Raw genomic sequence first — 19,413 nt, 5'->3', positions numbered from 1 at the left:
CTGACTTGTCTACAGCAGAATTTAACAATGCTTCCACATAGGGACGTTTTAGCAACACAACTGTGAACGGAGCAAAACCTATCGGGTAACCTGCCAAACCTCCCTCTGAGTATCGGACGCATGCTCTTTGGTCCCGAGACTCGGTTTATCACAAAGAGAAACTGTGATTCACAGAAGACGGACCAGAAGTTCACAGCCATCGAAAGCTCCCTGTGCGGACTGCTGCTGCCCAGCCTCGACCATGGTGGCTGTACCGCTGGAGCTCCTGGGAACAAAATTCACTCCATCCTCAGAAAGCAACAGCTGCTCTGCCCCAGCGGCACGACAAAGTCCAGCACCAGGACAAGAACCACCGCAATGGCAGCTTGGGAGATGTGGCGTGGCATCTCTGTAACCTCTAGAACATAAACCGAGGCAGGACAGCTGCCTGCTCAGGTTTACGTCCTATCAGTCATTTGAAAAACAAAAAAATCCAAAAAAACCAACAACCAAGTGCGTGAAGCATTTTTAAATCCTTGGAGCAGACACCCTCCCCCATCCCAAGTAAAAAATAAAGAACAAAAGATCAGAATGAGATGATTTGATACCAACGCGTACACAACATGAGCTCGTGTTGAGCTTCCCTGTTCTTAACCACAAAAAAGTCACAGAGGGCAAAGGAAAGATGCTCCCATCTCATTCTGGAAACTGAAATGTGTATTTGAGACCAACCCACCCCCCTCCCTTTGGGAAAAGCCCTCCAGCAACTGCAGCACACTCCTGATGGTGCACACCCGGACACCAGCCTACGGTTTCTCTCAAGTAAGCTGGCTGAGGATTCGTGCCACCCTCTTCACAGCCACTTCTTCACCCAGCTGCGAAGCTCCATTTCATCAGATTCATGGAGTGATGCTTTTAGACTTGCGAGGGGAAAGGTACAGAATACACTGGATTCTCATTCATGGCATCTTTGTCAGAGGAAGTGTCTGACCTAGGGCTCATCACTGAAGGCTCCAAGTTAATACATAAATGTAAAGGCTGGTACGTGACCAGCAAAAACAGGAGCTCGCAAGGAATCTCAGGAAGCCAAGATTTATACATGCTCCTTACTCCTGGGTAGGGAAAAAAAAAAAAAACAACAACAAAAAAACCCCAAAACAAAAAAAAAAGAAAAAACACCCAAAAAAAGAAAAAAAAACACTAGGATTATCCTAGTCATTTGGAGCATCTTTCCATTTGCAAGATCACATCTGTTAGAGATAGCCTACTAGCACCAAAACTAGGCTGCTTCCCTCTTGACAAGAAGCCACCTAAAAATGGTGCCCCTGATAGTTTAGGTAAGTGCCAATCCTCAATTAGAGGCCAAGTTTAAAGTAATACTTTCAAAAGTTCTGTGCTTCAAGAGGGACCATCAACGCATGGCACCAGGCTAACCTACCACAAATCCAAGCAGGGCACGCACGCCTGACCTGACATTGCCATCCTGTTCTTGTTACATGTGCGTGCCCTGGGAAGATACAAAACTTTTATTTACATTTTTCACGTCTTTGTTGCACTAAAGTGATCCCTCTTCTGTCTCTCTGGAAAATCATAAGCTGGCTGCAGTACAAGAGCAAGATTTTACTTTTGGTCAAAGTTACCACCCACAAACTCCCACCCCCCACCCCCAAAAAGCACCCCAAAATTGTTTACACTTAGTACCTGCCAGTCAGATGTAAGCTGTGTGGCTCACAGAGTGTCTGTGACCAAGCTCTCGAGTTTGTACTCTAGTGCAGCATTTGCTACAATTATGGAGTCACTGCTGACAAAAGGAAAAAATAATTCCAAACACAAAAACCTTTCCATCTTGTAAAGTTGTCAGGAGGCACCTGGCCTCTATTTATGATCCTCAAGGAAATGGATGGCTAAGTCCACCTCATAGTTCCAAACAACTGTACTCAAATTTTAAAAAAAAGGGTCAAAACGGGGAGAAATTAAGACAAGTAATTCCTGCCTCAAAGGTAAGCAAGCGTGGTGTGAGTGCAGCATCTGTATACACAATAAATGACCGAGCAAAAAAGGACTGCATTCATCCAGGTGCCTCCTGACAGTGTTGGTGAACAGGCTAAAAGGGAATTTAAAAAGAGTACGGTTTTTGATTTGTCTCACTCCTTTTGCCTGTAGATCAGGCCAAACATCAAGCATGTTGGGAGGGGCACAATTTAAAGCAACACTACTTGACCAGAAAGCACTTCTCAGCAATATACAATGCAAAATGACAGACAGCAGTTCATGCCAAAACAGAGGAGATGGCAAGCAGCTTTCTGCAGCTTCTGACGTTAACAGGGGTTTGCCCTTACCTGCTCACAAGTCTGTAGAGAGGCCGCTCTGGGCAGAAAATGCACAACGCTGCAGGAAGTAAATCAATCCCACAGAGCTCCAGAACTGTCAAGTTTATGCATGTAAATTGGTTGTCTACCCAAATCCACAGCTTATGCAGATGCTGCTCAGCAACTCTGACCCCCACTGGATTTCCCTCGCGCCATGGTGGAACACAGGTCATGGCCCCCTTCAGAGCTTGTCAAGTTCCTGAAGTTTCTAAGGGGGAAATCAAAAAGCATCTCCCAACAGGTTGAGCTACAGATTTTGAGGCCTCCCAGCCCCACAAGTGATCTCTTCCACACGAGCGGTACAGGACAGCATTGCTAGCACCAGAGCAAACCCACCCTGATAAGGGACGCTTGTAGAGGCCTGCTCTTCAGGGAGGTCAGAGCACTTCTCATTGTTTAGTGTTGCAGAAAACTGAGCCCCTCTCATCTTTAGCTGCTCCCATAATCAGTCTAATCCCTTTAACCCCAGCAACCTTCATCACAAAAGAAAAAGTTATATATGAACCCAAACAGAAAAAAAAAAATCATATTTACAAAGTTTGTACAATATACACATCTGATTTTCTATGGGACACACCGCACCAGAGGAAAGAGGGCCATGGCTCTGAAACAAGTCTACATATCAAGTGCTGTAACTACTAATGGAGACTTATGGAAACCAGTCTTTAGTGTTCTGCTAGAGCAAAGGGCTTTTCTTATGGCTCCTGCAAAGGACAACAGGCTACTCTTTCCTTCTGGAGCTATGATGCTGCACCTAATCAGCCCAGATTTTAAGTTGGTTTTGTTTTAAATACAGGTATTTACAGTGTGGGTGAACTGCAGATGCATATCAACTCCTCCAATTAAAAAAAAAAAAAAGTTGAAGAAAAAAGTAGTATTACCAATACGTTTCACCTCCCAGCCCTGGGCTTGAGTACTTGGGGAGGAGGAGAGGGGGAAGAAAGGGGAACTTTGACCTGAAACCAAAAAACGGCTATTGATTCCTTGGGCTGTGTCGGAAAGGTGATATTCTGAATGGTCTCATAGCATAAGGCACTTTGCACGAATAAGTAACAAGCTCTTTAGCTTAAAAACAGATGAGTAACCAGGGAGAAGTTGAAATGCACTCAGTCGATGGTTGAAGAATTTGAAATCGCAGACAAGCTCGTGTTCATCAGATTCTTCTCTTTTCAGGGTTTCTCTTCTTCCCTTGCTGCCCCTCCCACCCGAAGAAAAAAAAAAAATTTAAAACCAGCAGTTAGTGCAACTAATGTTCAATCAGCACACAGTGCAAACAAGTGGAAAAACAAAAACACATTCCTCCTTTTATCTTCTTTCTTCCTTGCTGCCAAATTTAAAAAGAAAAAAAGGCCGAGCTCTTTAGTCTTCATAGTTCCGAAATGAAAAGACGAAGAAAAACCCACAAAGAGAAGGGTATCCCCAAAGAAACGATGTGTCACAGATCTGGATCAAAGGGCTTCACCTTCTGGCATGTGTAATCAAAGCCTAAAAAAAGCAAACCAAAAAAAACAACCACAACACCCACAGTTAAATCAATTCTATGCAAAACCAGAACGTAAGCAATGAATCGCACTGACTATGTAACAGCTCTGGAAAAGCAGAGGGCATTTGGAACAGCCCAACCTCAAGCACAGCTTCGCAGAGACAGGTTCTGCTAACGCACTACCATACCTATGGAGCACGACTACCTACTGGTTTCTTGTTCTTTAGAAAGTTGCAAAAATTCCTTAGGCAAGGTCACAGCATTCCCCCCTTACGGAAACCACCCAAGAGCCTCTTCCAAGTTGATCACCGGGGTGGTTTTTTTATTTATTTATGAAACATGGAGAAAGCTCAGCCCGCAATGCAGAGGCTGCAAGTCAGCTCGGTGCGACTGCCTAGGGCTACCCTTGAATGATTTCAAAGAAGGGTCACAGGTTCACTTTAACGGTATCCAGCAATCTGCTTCTATGGCCATGCAGGGGTTTCCTTTGTCACCCGAGAATTTCAGCAGCTTCACTGTGATTCTCTTTCTAATTCATGATCTCCAAGAAGAGCACACAAAAGAATGATTTCCAACCCAAACCGTACGGTGTCTGATCTTGCATGATAGAGGACCTTCACTAAAACCAGATCAGACATAATCATGTCGCTATTTTGCCTGACTACAATTCAGGGAGAGTTTTCTTCTTGAAGGACTCGACACAGCAGTTTTTCCTCAGACAACGATCAGAAAAGGGACACTTAACAGTCTCGGACAGTGACACCCCATTTTCTCTTAAAGCTATGGAGACGACCTCAAGCGGCAGCAAAGATGAATTACATCTTTGTTTCCTACTTTGTTGATTTGCAAGAGTTCTACGAACCAGAGGATGCAAAAGGTGCAGCACCTTTAGCTTGAACCTGTTCCTTCTAACTGGTGAGGCGCTTAGGCTCTTCTGTTGGTGCTCTGTTCTCAAAGCTATCCGTTTTCTCCCCTCACATTTTTGAGCACCCCTTTCCTCTCTGCTCCTCGCCAATTTCTCATTTTAGCTAAGCAATAAAGAAACAATTGTTTAGGCTACTAGTAGCCACACTCACCTCTCCAAACACCATTCCCCCTTTTTCCCCATTTTTGGTATCCTTAGCATATGGTGAGCATTTCAATTAAAACAACTAAAACTACTCATCCTCGCAGCTTCAGCACATCCACAGAATTCCCTGCACTGACAGTCCATTTCAAACCCTTATTTCCACATCTAGAGCCTCCTTCAGCACATCGGTTTCCCTTTTCCCCTGCAGTAACATTCACACATCGGCTCTTCTTTCATCCAACACAACTTCTCTATTCAGGAAGGCTTTTACATACGCACATGTTTACTGTTTCTCATCTTCTACAGGTTCGCTGTGGTATTCTGCCACATACAGGCTCTTGTCAATGTTGCTTGGTATGGGTTTAATTTCAGTTCCCAGCTGCTCCTCAATACTTTTCAGGTTGAATCGATCATCATAGGTGATCAAGTTGATGGCCAGGCCAAGATGACCAAATCGACCTTGACAAAAATAAAGTAAATTATAAAAAGACTTAGCTGAGTAACAGAAGGCTGACTGAAAAAGTCTGCAGACCGTGCTGTTAACAACATTGCTCTCTGACGACAAAAGCAAATCCAGACCCCGCCACAGGTCGCTACAGCTTTCACATCAGTTTTTCGTAAGCGGCTTTGTACTGCTATAGGAGTAAGAAAACCCAGGAGGTTCAAAATGCTCCGACCAAACCTTCTTATTAATTACCAACGAAAAGTCTTCCACTACTGCATTATCACGTCCAGCCCTTCTTCCATAACAGAGTTCTTGAACACACCTGAATTACAAAGTTCAAGTACACCGAGTTCCTTTGTTTACCGCCTTCCTTAAGAGTCTATTTTGCTGATGTCCAGACATTACAAACATACCTTGGAACACGCGCAGAAGAAAACTATATTTAAGACACTATAGAAGCTGTTTTCAGCACAGAATTTTCCCAAACTGCAAACAGGAGTTTCCTGAGAGCAAAGCAAAATGTGCTTTTTCATTAGGCTGTTCAGGCCAGTTTCAAGAGAACAGCCCTTTATTCATATATTTGTGAGGATACCCATCTGAGCCAATACACAAGAATAAATCTGTCAGAAAAATCAAAGCTACCTGAAATAATTCTCGGATACAGTAATAAAAACCAGAAGCCAACTCAAGCCTAACAAACATCACAGTCATCATCAAAGTTGTACCTAAAAGATGTTTCTCCTCTCACCTGATCTGCCAATACGATGGAGATAAGTCTCTGCCAGCTTTGGGAAATCAAAGTTTATCACCACATTCACAGCTTGGATATCAATACCTCGGGTAAACAGATCTGAAAGACAATTCGGGTCACGAAGACAGTTAATTTCAGTGAGATCAAATGCTGATGGTATTCAGGGTAGAAAGATTAACAATGATTAATTAACATTGGCTTGCACTAGTTTCCAGATATAAGCTTCCTTTATATCAAAGACAGTTTACATACAATTCTGTTACGTCATCTTCTTGCTCTTTATCCATTATAAACATGAATAACACAAGAGGAACGACCAAAACACCAGATCTGCGCGTCTATTCCAAACAAGTCATTAGCACAAAGCTAGTTTTTTCCACATTAGACTATTTCTGAGCAGGTGGTCTTATAGAAGCATCTCCTCGCGCATGACTCTGCATTGCCAATGCCACAACAGACTTGAGAGCTGAACTACATCCCACTAGCTTGAGTGTTTTTCTTCTGCCTCTAGTGATTTTTGTTAAGATGACCCAGACACACACAGTGATCAGCAGACACTGCTGCGGTACTGCCCAACCAGGTCGTACAATGTAGAACTCCCTCACATGCAGGCCAATCAAAACTATAAAAATATTTAGAAAACGTGAGCTACAAACATTTTAAGAATCAGCAAAACTCACTTGGGTGATCCCAGCCGCAGTTCTACCTAGATTTTGTAAACCTTACGGCCAACAGTTCAGAGAGCACTCACATGTGAAAATATACAGAAAACATAACTAGCGCAGAAAACACTACCCCAGTAAAAGGATTTGTTAGCAAGTTGCACCTTCATGGTTTGTCACAAAAGACAAAACCCACATGCCTGAAGGAGTGCTGCAGCCACACGCAGGCCTGACAAAGACTTCATAACAAAACATTCTGTCCAGCTTTATTACAAATCCAGTGATCTGTAACACCTGCGCTAATGGCTAAGCCACTTTCTAACACATCTTTTCGAAACAGGAGAATGTTTAGGAACTCTTACCAGTGCAAACAAGATTGCGGCATAAGCCATTTCGGAAATCGTGGAACACACGATTGCGGTGCTCCTGAAAAAAAAAAAAAATGTAATCAAAGCAAAACAAAACAACCAACCAAAAACAACAAACAGCTGTGACTTTCAGGTATATTCAAGTTACAACCACTGAACTTCAATCACCGAATTGCTCGTCATTAGAGAACAGCTGAGTCAAACAAAGCTACTAGTACATACTTTTTAGCACTTCTTACCCCTATACTCTGAAGAATTTACCAGAGGGGCCCCTGGTATCACTTTTAGACAAAGACACTTAACTGACAGTGTTTTAAAGCCTCCTACAGTTGCATCAAAGCTCTCGCAGAACTGAATTATCTTAACTTATAATTACATGAAACACGCATCAAGGAAGTTTAACTGATATTTTGACTATCATCTTCCCCCAGCCCCCTGCCAAAATTCAATGCATGTTTTATTAATTTCCTTAAAAACTGAAGCCAGCAGTAACTTCCTTTTCTAGTACGGAGTATTGTTCACTACCGATTCAGAATTAAGGGTGGGATGAGTCAATGTCTGTGTCTGTCTCACAAACAAGTCACTTCGGGCCACACAAAGATTAAGTAATGTCGCTGCTAAGGAGTGAAATTAACAGCAGGAATGAACAAGCTGAAGCCTTCCGCACAAACATACCTGCATTTGGCCACAAAGATCATCTACTGACCAATCAAAAGCATACAAAAATCAGACCTCAAGGAGCCCATTTGCATACCTGTTCTCAATACTGACATCACTTCTATTTCTGCTTAATTAATTACTGGTCCGGTCTGCATATGGCCCAGCAAACATTGGCGTTACCTGTCAGGTCCATGAACAGCAAGACAGGTTTCCTCTAATGCTTTCATTTGAATTTATTCTGGCTTACACATAAAATGAAAAAAATATTTGAAAGTACTACTGTTTTACAAGCCTCACTTCAACCTTCTGACATCTTTTAGTACACTTCCTGAAAACACGGAAATGACAAGTACGAAGCTCGAGAACATGTGAGCTAACGTACGATTAACAGAAACCTCTGCACCAGCAAAGCTGCACTGGCACGGAGGTGCTCAGTCGCCGCTTTCGCCACAAGGTTTGATCAAAGCCCCCTCCCCAGCTTCTCAGATTCCCCTGCAGTCACAGTGCAAGATTTACTGTTTGCAAAGCCACACAGGGCACTCAATCAGCTGACTACTGGGGTTTTTGTCATTTAAGTCAGGCTCGCTTTTATCTGTGTCAGTTACACCATGTAGTCTACCACGGCTCCCCATGCTGGCAAAACCAAGGACGCAGCAGTAAGAACTGTGCCTTCTGGTCGAGGCCTGTGCTTACACTGGGCTAATTAACCTGACCTGAAATACTCTTCCATACCAACTGACCAGCTACACCGAACAGCCTAGAGAGTGGTTTAAGGAGGGGGGAAAAGGAGCGTCTAAAAACAAATCAGTAGCAAAGCAATACATGCTTCAGTTTTCAAAGAACACGCACATTTAAAGAAAGCACGAGACTTAATTCAGCTATGCAAGAAAGCTTGGGGTGGTGTGGAATAAACGGCTGTTCACTTCATACTCACCTGCCTCATCTTAGCATGGATATAGAAGCAGGAATAGCCCAGCTGGGAGATCTTTTTGGCTAGCAATTCAACCCGTTGAGAGGAGTTGCAGAAAATGATCGACTGGTTAATCTGGAGCTGAACATATAAGTAGTGTGCTCAGTAAATGCAGCCTTTTGACTAACACATGATCCAACACATAAGTCTAAAAGCCGTACAGAAAGAAAGCAAAGCAGGTATGCTGCTGGTAATTTACACAATGTATATTTTTGTACAAGGGGGGTAAAAATTAACAAAGTTCTATAACACAAAGGTGCAGGACAGGAAGTACGTATTTTTAGCTTATCTTGTATCATAAGACTAGCACATTTCTGACAAGAAAAAAGTGTCATTAAGCCTTCTCCGCCACTCTCAGTCTTACTATCGGTTCCAAAAGGAAAACAGCTTCTGTACGGTCCTGAACCAGCCCTACTGCTTACCCTGGAAAACAGTGTATTGAGGCAGTGTACTTTCTGACGCTCGGTTACGTAGGCATAGTACTGGGTAACTCCCTTCAAGGTCAGCTCCTCCATCAGATTAATCTCGTAGGGTTTCTGCAAATGGGAATTCTGAAAAATAGAGATAAGGATAAAGCGGGCATATCTACATGCAAAACAACGTAAGTACTTCCCACCCTTTGGCACATTTAACTTCCTCCATGGCAAGGATGCGCTACCTAGCCACTCACTCTTCATGCTATACACAAGAGACAGGGTGGGTAAAATTTCACAAAGGATTACTTATAAATCCAGGGCAACCAAACAGGCCAAAAAGGAGCACCCTCTAGCAGCAAATCAGCGCGGATGGCACGTAACTGATGTACAAAGGAGAAAACAGTATCTTACAGGTGAGAACTGTGCATACCTAGCTTTCTCATTAACGCTATTGCGGGTCAAAGATTTAGCCTGATTTAGATTAAAGCAGTGAAGTTTGGCTGCATTAAAAAACTGAGCACCGACAGCTATACGCCACCCGTTCACACACTTCACGTGCAATGTCACCACCATCCTACATTCATACAAATATGAATATATCTGCACTCACCATGAACTTCTGTACGCTCAAAGGAAAAGTGGCTGAGTAGAGCAAAATCTGTCTGTTTTTAGGTAGCGTGAGAATAATGTCTTCCATTATTTGAACAAAATCTTGAGACAGCAACTTATCTGCCTGTAACAACAGAAGTGATAAAGAGTAAGTTAAATTAATGGGACAAAATTTCAGCCTTCTGGTAGTACCACGATGGGGGATGACCAAACCCCAAACGAAAACACCAGGAGCATTCTCCCTGCCCTCATGATCAGACCCTCCCCTTTGGAGCACACAACACACTCCAAAAGATGTGTGATTTGGCTGCTGGAGACAGGATTCATCAGTAAAAGGAAGTTTACCCTCTCCTGCTTTTCAGCACTTTGATTTAAACAGAATCAAATTCAGGAAAAGTAAATGGAATTTAAATTGAAAACAGTTACCAGGGTTCCTATCAGAGTCCTCCAAGAGCTCTCGCACAACTATTTTCTCAACCTCCCACTCAGAAGCCTGTACACCACTGGATGTTCATATATCAGTTTTATATACAATTATGTGGTAAGCACAGCTCGCTCGTTATAAACTGAAACCCAACAAAATGCACTCCTTCATTTCAGAATAGACAATCTATTCTTCGGGAGTAGCAAAGATGACAGGAAAGGCAAATCTTCCTAGGCTGGTTTCTTAAAAGACTCACGTGCACAAAAATTCTTCTGCCAGAATACCTTCTCAAAAATACTGAGAAATGGATGAGCTATATAACCTTATAGCGTCTCTAGGCACAGTTTGATTTGTTGCTGCGCATAACAAGGAGACTCGCTGAGACACATCACTGCTTCGACTTGGTGTTAAAATCCCGAAATGTTTAACACGAGCAACTTGCCTCATCCAATACTATCATCTGGACATGCTCAACTTTTGCTACTCCTTTCTTGATGAGATCGAGAATTCTCCCAGGGGTAGCTATCACCACATGCACTGTAAGGTTAGAAGAGCAAAAAAAATGGTTAAGGTGACTAAAACAATGTTTCCAGCTTTCATGGCCACGTATCATACAAACAATTTAAGAGAATAATGACAGCACACAAACAGCGAACAAGACATACTGTAGTCTGTTCTGTAACAGGCAAACAATAACAAGCAGAAATTACACCGCAGAAGGCATGAACAAACAGCAACTGTGGTGTAGCAAAAGTGCTCCAACCTGTATCATCAAGCCTCATTATGTCATCTCGCAAATTGGTTCCTCCTGTTGTTGCCATCACTTTGGCACCTCCCATGTGTTTGCTGACTTGGATACAGATTTGACTGACCTGCAGGGCTAGTTCACGGGTGGGAACGATCACCATTGCTGAAAGTTAAACACATCAGTGTGAGTTACTAGTAACACACTGTATCTTAAATACTAATCCTCAGAGGAGCCAAAGACTTTATGGAAGCTATACTTCTATGGTTTTGGAGTTCCACCCCGGACACCCTGACCAAGACCTAGAAACTGCTTACAAGGCAAACTCCATGGAAAGATTCTTTGTCCCTTGATATTCCCTCTGAGCGAGTGCCCCTGTCAGCACACTTGCTTATTACTCCAAATCCATTTTCCAGGGCAAGACGCTAAAGTCCAGAAGATGCCTGGCATTTCCCACTTTTGAAAGCAACTGTGGGACTTTTAAAATTCCACCTCCCCTCCACCAATCCCCATTACCTCCCTTTGATAGTATAAGCAGATAACCTACACTGCTCAATGTCGTTGACCAGTTTTACATTCAAGCCTGCCACGTAGGGACCGATACCATTACCCAGCTGCAGCTAAGCAAGACCCATCTCAACTGACCTTGTATATTGTCCTTCTTTAAGTCTAGCCGTTCAAGTAAAGGAATGAGGTAGGCTCCACTCTTGCCTGTTCCATTTTTCGCTCTAGCCAAGATATCCCTACCAGACAAAGCAATGGGGATGCTCTCCTCCTGAAATGCAACGACAGACAGCGCATGAGCAATCATAAGCCACACTCGCGGGAGAGGCTGGTCAAATTTAACTCTCCTTACTAAGAGTACCACGTGCAATATGATTGTTTCCTGAACAGAATATCCCGCAACTGCAAGCATCGCAGACTCACAACAGAAAGGAGTTAAACCCATTGGTTAAACCCAATAGCTCTGCTCCCCATATTCCACTTCAAAGTCCTTATCTTGCCTGGTCATAAGAGAACCAGGGATCAGGTACCACAGGAACGGTAAACCCATAAAACTGACACATTAGGAAAAAAGTGAAAAATTAGGAAAAAAAGTGAAGAGACAACGACAGCCACTAGCAAACTCCTCCTATGGAAAAAGAAACCCAGCTGTATCTTAACATCAAAACTACCCCAGCCCATGTAATTCAAACCTGCACGCTCCTGTGATATACTTCTCTTAAAATCAGCAGGCCTTCCTTTTGAAACTTCAGCCATTCAAACACAGGCCCCAAGTATTTTTCATTTTACTGTCTTTTACAGTAACATCTAAAGACCCCTCAGCCTTTTGGAAAGGTGGCGTGGTTAGAATCTGATTTAAAGCACACAATTTACCTAAAAGCCATAGCTTTCTCCTGCCTTAAGATAAAGTGCATGAGTGTGTCAGTGATAATCCTCCAAAGAGCATTTAAATGAGAGTTCAACCTCCCTGACCCTCTGAAGTTTACAAATCAACAGTTTTTAATAGAACAAGCCTTAAAAGTAACAGATGGAGGGACAGAAAAGTAAACTTGCTAACATATTAGTGTGTCTCCCATGATCTCCATTACGCTCCTTTCAGATGCTCATGATAAAAGCACCCAGACTGTGTGATAAAGCCACAGTTATCTTTGTAACAACTACAGGTATGCAGTCTACCGTAACTCAGTTTTCCACAAAATTTACAGAACAGCCCTGTTCTCACTGGCACTACTTATGTGAAGGATGTTACTGAACAGAGGATTAACATAGTAATGCTTCCAGGGTGAAAAGGAAAATCCAAGTTAACGTCTCTAAAGCATAAGCCAGTCCCATCTCTAAGTCACCCACTGCATGACTTGGTGACTTAGTCAGGCGTTAGAAACTCTCGCCTTCCCCAAGCGCCACAACGTTCTACCGTCCAAAACACCAGTTTTCCCAAATCATGACATGAGTATCTAACATTTAAGCATGAATAAGAATTTAAATAAATTTATGAAAATTAAATGCTGCTTTTAAGTAGTCTGTAAATAACCTGAATAGGAGATGGTTTTTCCCAGCCCATTTCAAAAATTCCCATCAGCAACTCCCGTTTCAAACAGTAATCTTCAAACTCGTTTCCTTTTGTGGAGGTCACGTCCTGAATAATCAAAAAAAGCACATCCATAAGATTAGCTGTAGATTGGTCTGACTCAATGAAGAGATTGCCTGTGCAAGAAGACCACAAAGTGCATGCTGCTACGCAGCAGTTCCACTAATCTGTGCTATACCATACAGTGGAGAAGGAAGCATTAGCTTTCCCATAACCAAATACAGTACTGCAAACATACACTGACATCTTTCCATCAGCCTTTGCAAGAGACACTGATAATAATCAGTCCCATGCCCTAACGCTAATAAGGTAAGAAACACAAAGTAAACTCCATTTTTGAGCTTTCCGAGAGAAGCATCTCTCATAAGCAATTGCAGAACAAATTACTCCTTCATTTACAACAGCAAGAGCTGAACTGCTTTTGAGTCTTTGCTTAGGACAAATATTTTGTCACTGCGGCTTCTCCCACATCTTTTGTTTAGTATTTATTCCCACAATTCAACCACCCTTACCGAAGTTTTGATTCTCAAATCCTTTGGAGGGAGTTTTAAAGTCTTCTTCCAGTCATCACCAGGTCTACAGGAAAAATAAAATAATTATTTTTTAAAAAAATAATAATCTGGTTTAATAGTTTTATGTTGCATTTTATTTTCTTCAATACAACAATGAACATGTAATATTTTCACCTCCTGAAAGCTAAAAGCGCCTACACATATGAGCTCAAGTCTTCTCTGAGCTAAGCAGGATACAACAGGCAGGAAACTGTAAACACAGAAAACCAGCAGTCTGCCAAGCTCACAGAGAATTTGTGAAATCTTTATCCAGTCATGATTCAAGTCCCGTTTTTAGGGCACTGAATCAATCCAGTAGAACGCAGATTCAAAACTGAGCACTGACTCAGTCACATGGCAGAAACTGGCTATAATAAATCCACTTGAGAATATTTCATCACTTAAAAGGAAAAAAAAATTAAAATCTCTTGCCCAGGGAACATCCATTCTTAAGCCGTGAGTAATGTGAGAAGATAAAAAACACTTTTGGGGAGAAAATTAAATGGAGAACATGCTCCACTTGTTGATCAGATGTTGTCATTTGCTCTCAGTGAGATGTAGACACCCATACTCTCTTGAAAGCCATTGTACAGTCGAGTAAGTCCTTCTCTTCCCCACTCCCAGGAAGTCAAGAGTGAATTTCGTAGAGTTTAACTCACCAGTTTCATTACAGTAACCCATTTTGAAAAGAAAAGAAAAAAAAAAAAAAGAGGAAATGAGTTAGGCAAACTTTAAGGAGTATTCCATTACGCGCTCTCTGACGACAGCTAACATTTCCTTTGCAAATAACTGAATAACGAAATAAAAGTGAATGTTGTTCATGGGGAGGAGGAACAACAGGGGAAAAAAAAAGGAACACATTACCATACCATCCAAGTCTTTTACATCCTTCAGAATTTCCAACCAGCACACTCATATGTTATTAGCACACTGCCAAAACCAGTTTGATGGTAGGAGGCTATCACAGTGGTACAATATTATCTTGGCTCAGGCTTTGATGAATTAAAGTCAGAGCATTACACAAAGGAGAGCAAGCGTTACTATTTTAGATCAATGACAAAAGATAAAAAAGTTTAAAGAATTTCTCACCATGAGAAAGAACTGCAACAAACAACTGGAAAGCATACACAACTGGACTGAGACTAGGGGGTGTTTCCTCCTCTGGCTTAAACTTCGGTTCAATTCCTTCCCACTCCCCAACTTCCCTCTCATACCACTCGCAAGGAGCAAAGAAAACAGGATGCTGCTGCTGCTCAGTGGGCTACCCCTGACAAGCAGCTACATGCTCTGAAAAGCAAAGCGTCAAATTCGATTTTCACAACAAACACATTACAAAGATCACTGTCAGAGAGGAGCTCACACGTGGAAACAGAGCTTTCTTTTCATAATGCCCATCACAGGACACTTCTAACTGCCAGTGTCATAAAACAACAGAAGATGACTTTCCAAACACGGGAACCCGAGAACACTTTCCCACACGTGACTTTTACACATTACTTTTGTGGCAGCTGGTACAAACACTTACTTAATAGCGGTGGTCATACTCTGTGCTTGCTGTTGAGTGCCGTTATTGATTGTGTTGGCATTTTTCAGTTGGTTCATCTGTTGCTGAGTTTGTGTGCCTCCACCTCCTGGGCCCCCGCTGGGTTTTACAGGGCCTCGCAACTGCCCATTCTGACTGGATAGACCCATTATAACAGGGTTCTCTGTTCTGGCCGTGCTCATGTTTTTATTTTTAAAGATGTCTTTTTAGACTTCAAAACTTTGAAAGTCAGTACAGAAACTGTAATAACAGTTTATTAGACTCTCCAAAACGAAGAGATAAATAAGTCTTGCTCAATATATGAGTCCGTTATTGCAATGCAGGCAAGCACCTGTAAGTCACTCAAAAGTAAAGTAGTAACTTGCTCTGATGCACTGTGGATCAACTTTTTTTTAAAAAAAGCCCTCTACCAAAGTTGAGTTATATCAGAATTCACTCGCTTCAATCTGAAAGAGAAGCAGATGACAACGATTAGCACGTGGGTTTTTTCCTACATAAATCATGTCAGTTTACCTTTGTGTTTTAAGAATCACTTCTTCCCAGGCAGCCTGCAATAGCAGTACTTGCTTTTGTTTTCTCGGTGATAACTATCAAGACACACATAAAGCTTTTTTCCCCCCTTCTATAAAGCTGCACCCACCACCTTCAGTCACCAAAGATAATTTTCTGAACAGCTGTACTTTTAGCAGCCTTCCAGTGAGTAACTGCTTGAAAAATACTACCTGTCCCTCCTTCCTGTAAAGTAAACGTGAATTATATCAATTGCTTTGCCGGTTCTTGAAATTCCCCCACTGCTGGGACACAGCAAAGCAGCCCTAAATGCTAAGCAACAACGTTAAGCACAAGTTTGTGACAGGAAGCAAGACCACAGTATCAAGTGGACATTCCAGTCAGAACTGACGAAACCCTTAAGTTACTCCGGTCACCCTTTTCACTTCAAAAGGGAAACAGAAATTACTTTTTTACTATTATTATTTAAAAAAAAAAAAAAAAAAAAAACACAACAAAAAACCCACCCAGAAAACAGCTTATCCTCCACCAACCCAAAAAGTTGGTTCAACAAGCTTACTCAAACTTTTAAATTAGGTATTGATTTAACACCATTCAGAATAGCAAAACTAACAATATCATCAAGCTGAACTGACAGTAGCTTCCTGTTTTGTTAACTCTAAATGAGCAAGTCTAAACTGAAGCAGTGAGTAATACACATTTACACTAGATATCTAGCTTCCTGCTCCGCATGACGTTACCTTCCAGCTGTCGGTAACAACTCATATCGTGCTCAAAAGATAACATTTGGTACACATGACTTAATATTGACACCGCATTTAACAGAAAGGTTGGCAAAACTGCAAAGAGATACCACAAAGTCTGCACCTTACGTATGTAAAGTAAGCGTGGCCATAGCTGAAAAACTTACAACGATATTAGGGAGACAAAACATTCCTAGTCAGAAACCTTTCGGAAGCAACAGGAAGTAGGCTTGCCTGTACAATTTCTTGTCACAACACATCTGTATCTTGGGAAAATGCAAAGGAAAAACCAGCAGACTACAGCTTCCTAACTTCAGCAGCCACCAAAAAAATGTGCGTTTCCCTAGCGAATAAAAGGCACATTCAAGAGCATGGAAAAGGAATTCAGACTCTTCCCAGACTTCCCAGCTGTTTCCAAGCGTGTCAATTCTAGCTTCACAGCAAAACTTTAAAGTTTGCAGAACTACGATTTTTCTGCTAGTTACCTCCCTGACTGGAAGCAGCGTTTCAAGGCATCTTTGAAGAGAGATTTCTCCTACCCATTAACTTTGCAAAAAGCGGACGAATCACAAAAGTAACCAGGGCCGGGATCGCGACGCCGAGGAGTTCTCCAATATCGCAGGAGATGGAACCTCTCAGTCCCTTCACCTCCCGCGCTCCTCACTACCCTTTAAGAGGACGGAGGTTAAAGGAGAACGCCCGGCCTCGTCGAGCCCAACAAGAGAAAGAGACGCGACGCGCCACCATTTCGCAAAACGACGGAAAAAAGCGGCCCCCCCCCGCCCCAAGACTCCCCTCCCCGGGCGGGCCGGCGGACGGGGCAGCCGCCGGGGGGCCTTTCCCTTCCCCTGCCCGGGCCGGCCCCGACACAAAGCGGCGGCGCAGCTGGCCCAGCCGCCGTGCCCATTGTGAGCCCGGGCCGCACTGCGGGCCCCGCCGCCCGCCAAAGGCAGCTGCGCCACACCGGCACCTCCCGCCCGCCAACAATGGAGCGGCCCCCGCCCGCCACCCCCGCCGCTCCGGCCGGCAGCGAGCGCCGCCGCCGCCCCGCCCCGCGCCACGGCCCCGCCGCCCCGTCGCTCCCGGGTCGGCCCGGCCGCCTCCGCCCCGCTCGGGGCCCTCGGCGCCGCCAGGCCTCGCCGCAGGCCGTGAGGCTCGGCCGGGCGGCGGCGGCCCCCCCTCCCCGCCGCCCCGCTCCCGCGGACCCACGCCCGCCCCGGCGCCCTGGCCCGTCCTCACCGCCACCAGCCGCGCTCCCCCCTCGCCCAGGTATAAAATCCTCTCGCTCCCCCTTGGTGCCTTGTTATGGCGACTCGACACTCCAAGATGGCGGCTTCCTCCTTCCTCCCGTGCGCCCTCCCCCTCCCGGCAGGGCAGGCCGGCCACGCCCCGCACGCACGCCGCTCCCTCGGCCACGTGACCGCGGCCGCCGCGCGGAGGGACGGTGCCGCCATGTCGGCGGTCCCCGCTCAGGCCGCGCCGGGAGGCCTGAGGGCGGCGGAGGAGGGAGGAACCTCCCCCCGGCCAGAGCGGGCACGGGGCGTTTTCGCCGTCAGTGGCGGCAGGAGGAGACACCCTGGCACGGCACAGGGTGGGCCGCGATAAGGTCTCCCCGGAGCCTTCTCCAGGCTGAACACCCCCGACTCTCTCAGCCTGTCCTCGCAGCGGAGCGGCTCCAGCCCTCGCAGCGTCTCCGTGGCCTCCTCTGGCCCGGCTCTAACAGTCCCATGTCTCTCCTGTGCCGAGGCCCCAGGGCTGGATGCCGCCTGTACTTGTGCTTGGGGTTGCCCCGACCCAAGCGCAGGGCCCTGCACTTGGCCTTGTTGGACCTCATGAGGTTCACACAGGCCCACCTTCTCCAGCCTGTCCAAGACCACCTGGATGGCATCCCATCCCTCAGGCGTGTCAGCCGCATCACCAACCCAAAGAATGAATACTTCTGAGTAGAGGCAGCCAGATCCCCTATTAGCAATAGGGCAGCACTGCTCCTGCAGCTACAGAAGCGTTTTTGCCTATTTACATATCTCTAAAGCAGAGTGGGATACGTTGTGACAAAAACAGAAGCCACCGGCACCGATGACTTCTGTCGCTTGGAAGCAGCACATGTCTCAGACCTCATAACAAAGCCGACAAAAACACTCCTGTTTCCTGAGGAAAAAGCCTGGAAAGTTAGTACAACTTCGTTTTGTAGTCATTAAACCACAGTTGACACAAATGTAAGAATAAAAGACTGGCCCACAGCATGCAAGAGCCATAACCACTAAGCACAACAGGTTGGAAATAGTTATTTTCTTTTTAGAGAGCTGTTTTGCAGACAAGCGTTTTGACAAACTGAGGCACAATGTGAATGTAATCTTAAACACAAGCCTAAAAATGTTGATAATTCCAAAACCGTTTTGCAGACAAGTTTTTGTTCAAACGTTTTTCCGAAAGAAACACAAAAAGACAGGGAAACCCATTTGCTTCCCCTCACATTGCCATTTTTGCCTAGTTCCTCACATCTACGGCCACCTTTAGATCATTGTTTATCCCTACCCTCAACAGCAAAACACACAGCACAATCATCCCCATTGGGCCTGACAACCCTTCCGGTGTAATAATTTCATATATTCCTGCCCAGTTCTCATGGGAAATAAGATCAGCACAGCCTTGTCTGTCTCTCCTTCGCTTCCAGCCGACCTGTGGGGCTGCTGCTGTGTCCTCAACTGTCGTTCCCTGGGGCAGAGAGGTCACCCCTGGTGCCAAGCTCCCCTGCAAGCCTCTCTCCCACCCTTCTGTTCCAAGCATGGCAAGAGAAAAAAGAACCTGAAAAGACAGGCGTTGTGCCTTCGAATGCCAGGGGAGTAGAAAAGCCGCATCTCACCTGTTCCTGTTTCTTGCTGTGCCAGCTTGTTGTGCTGCTTGTTGGCTGAAGGGCGCAGCGGTTATGGCTGGAGAAGCCTCAGCTCCCCCATTCCCACAGTCAGAGGCGCACGCTGGGCATGGCCTTCGTTCTCCGGTGCCTGCTGCCACCCTGGCCCTGCT

General features: G+C 44.6%; 1 protein-coding gene across 2 annotated transcripts; it reads right to left on the bottom strand.

Moving 5' to 3' along the window:
- Positions 1–1,531: 1,531 nt before the first annotated feature.
- Positions 1,532–17,763, bottom strand: DDX6 (DEAD-box helicase 6). Of its 2 annotated transcripts, none has more exons than XM_074561098.1 (14): positions 17,629–17,763; positions 15,119–15,582; positions 13,555–13,618; positions 12,986–13,090; positions 11,596–11,725; positions 10,969–11,115; positions 10,644–10,742; positions 9,783–9,901; positions 9,179–9,307; positions 8,721–8,837; positions 7,121–7,184; positions 6,094–6,195; positions 5,180–5,359; positions 1,532–3,833 (listed from the first exon to the last, which is right to left on the bottom strand). In XM_074561098.1, exons 2-13 carry the CDS (start codon positions 15,316–15,318, stop codon positions 5,184–5,186), a joined length of 1,452 nt encoding a protein of 483 aa, XP_074417199.1. In that variant the 5' UTR covers positions 15,319–15,582; positions 17,629–17,763; the 3' UTR covers positions 1,532–3,833; positions 5,180–5,183. The 2 variants fall into 2 exon arrangements, with proteins under 2 accessions (XP_074417199.1, XP_074417200.1); XM_074561099.1 differs by having other exon boundaries at positions 9,783–9,905; positions 10,648–10,742.
- Between the last annotated feature and the right edge of the window lie 1,650 nt (positions 17,764–19,413).

Source organism: Larus michahellis, chromosome 17 (genome assembly GCF_964199755.1).
Source record: "Larus michahellis chromosome 17, bLarMic1.1, whole genome shotgun sequence".
NCBI lineage: Eukaryota > Metazoa > Chordata > Aves > Charadriiformes > Laridae > Larus > Larus michahellis.
The sequence above is the reverse complement of the archived record's forward strand: the minus strand, read 5'-3'. Positions and strand labels throughout refer to the sequence as shown.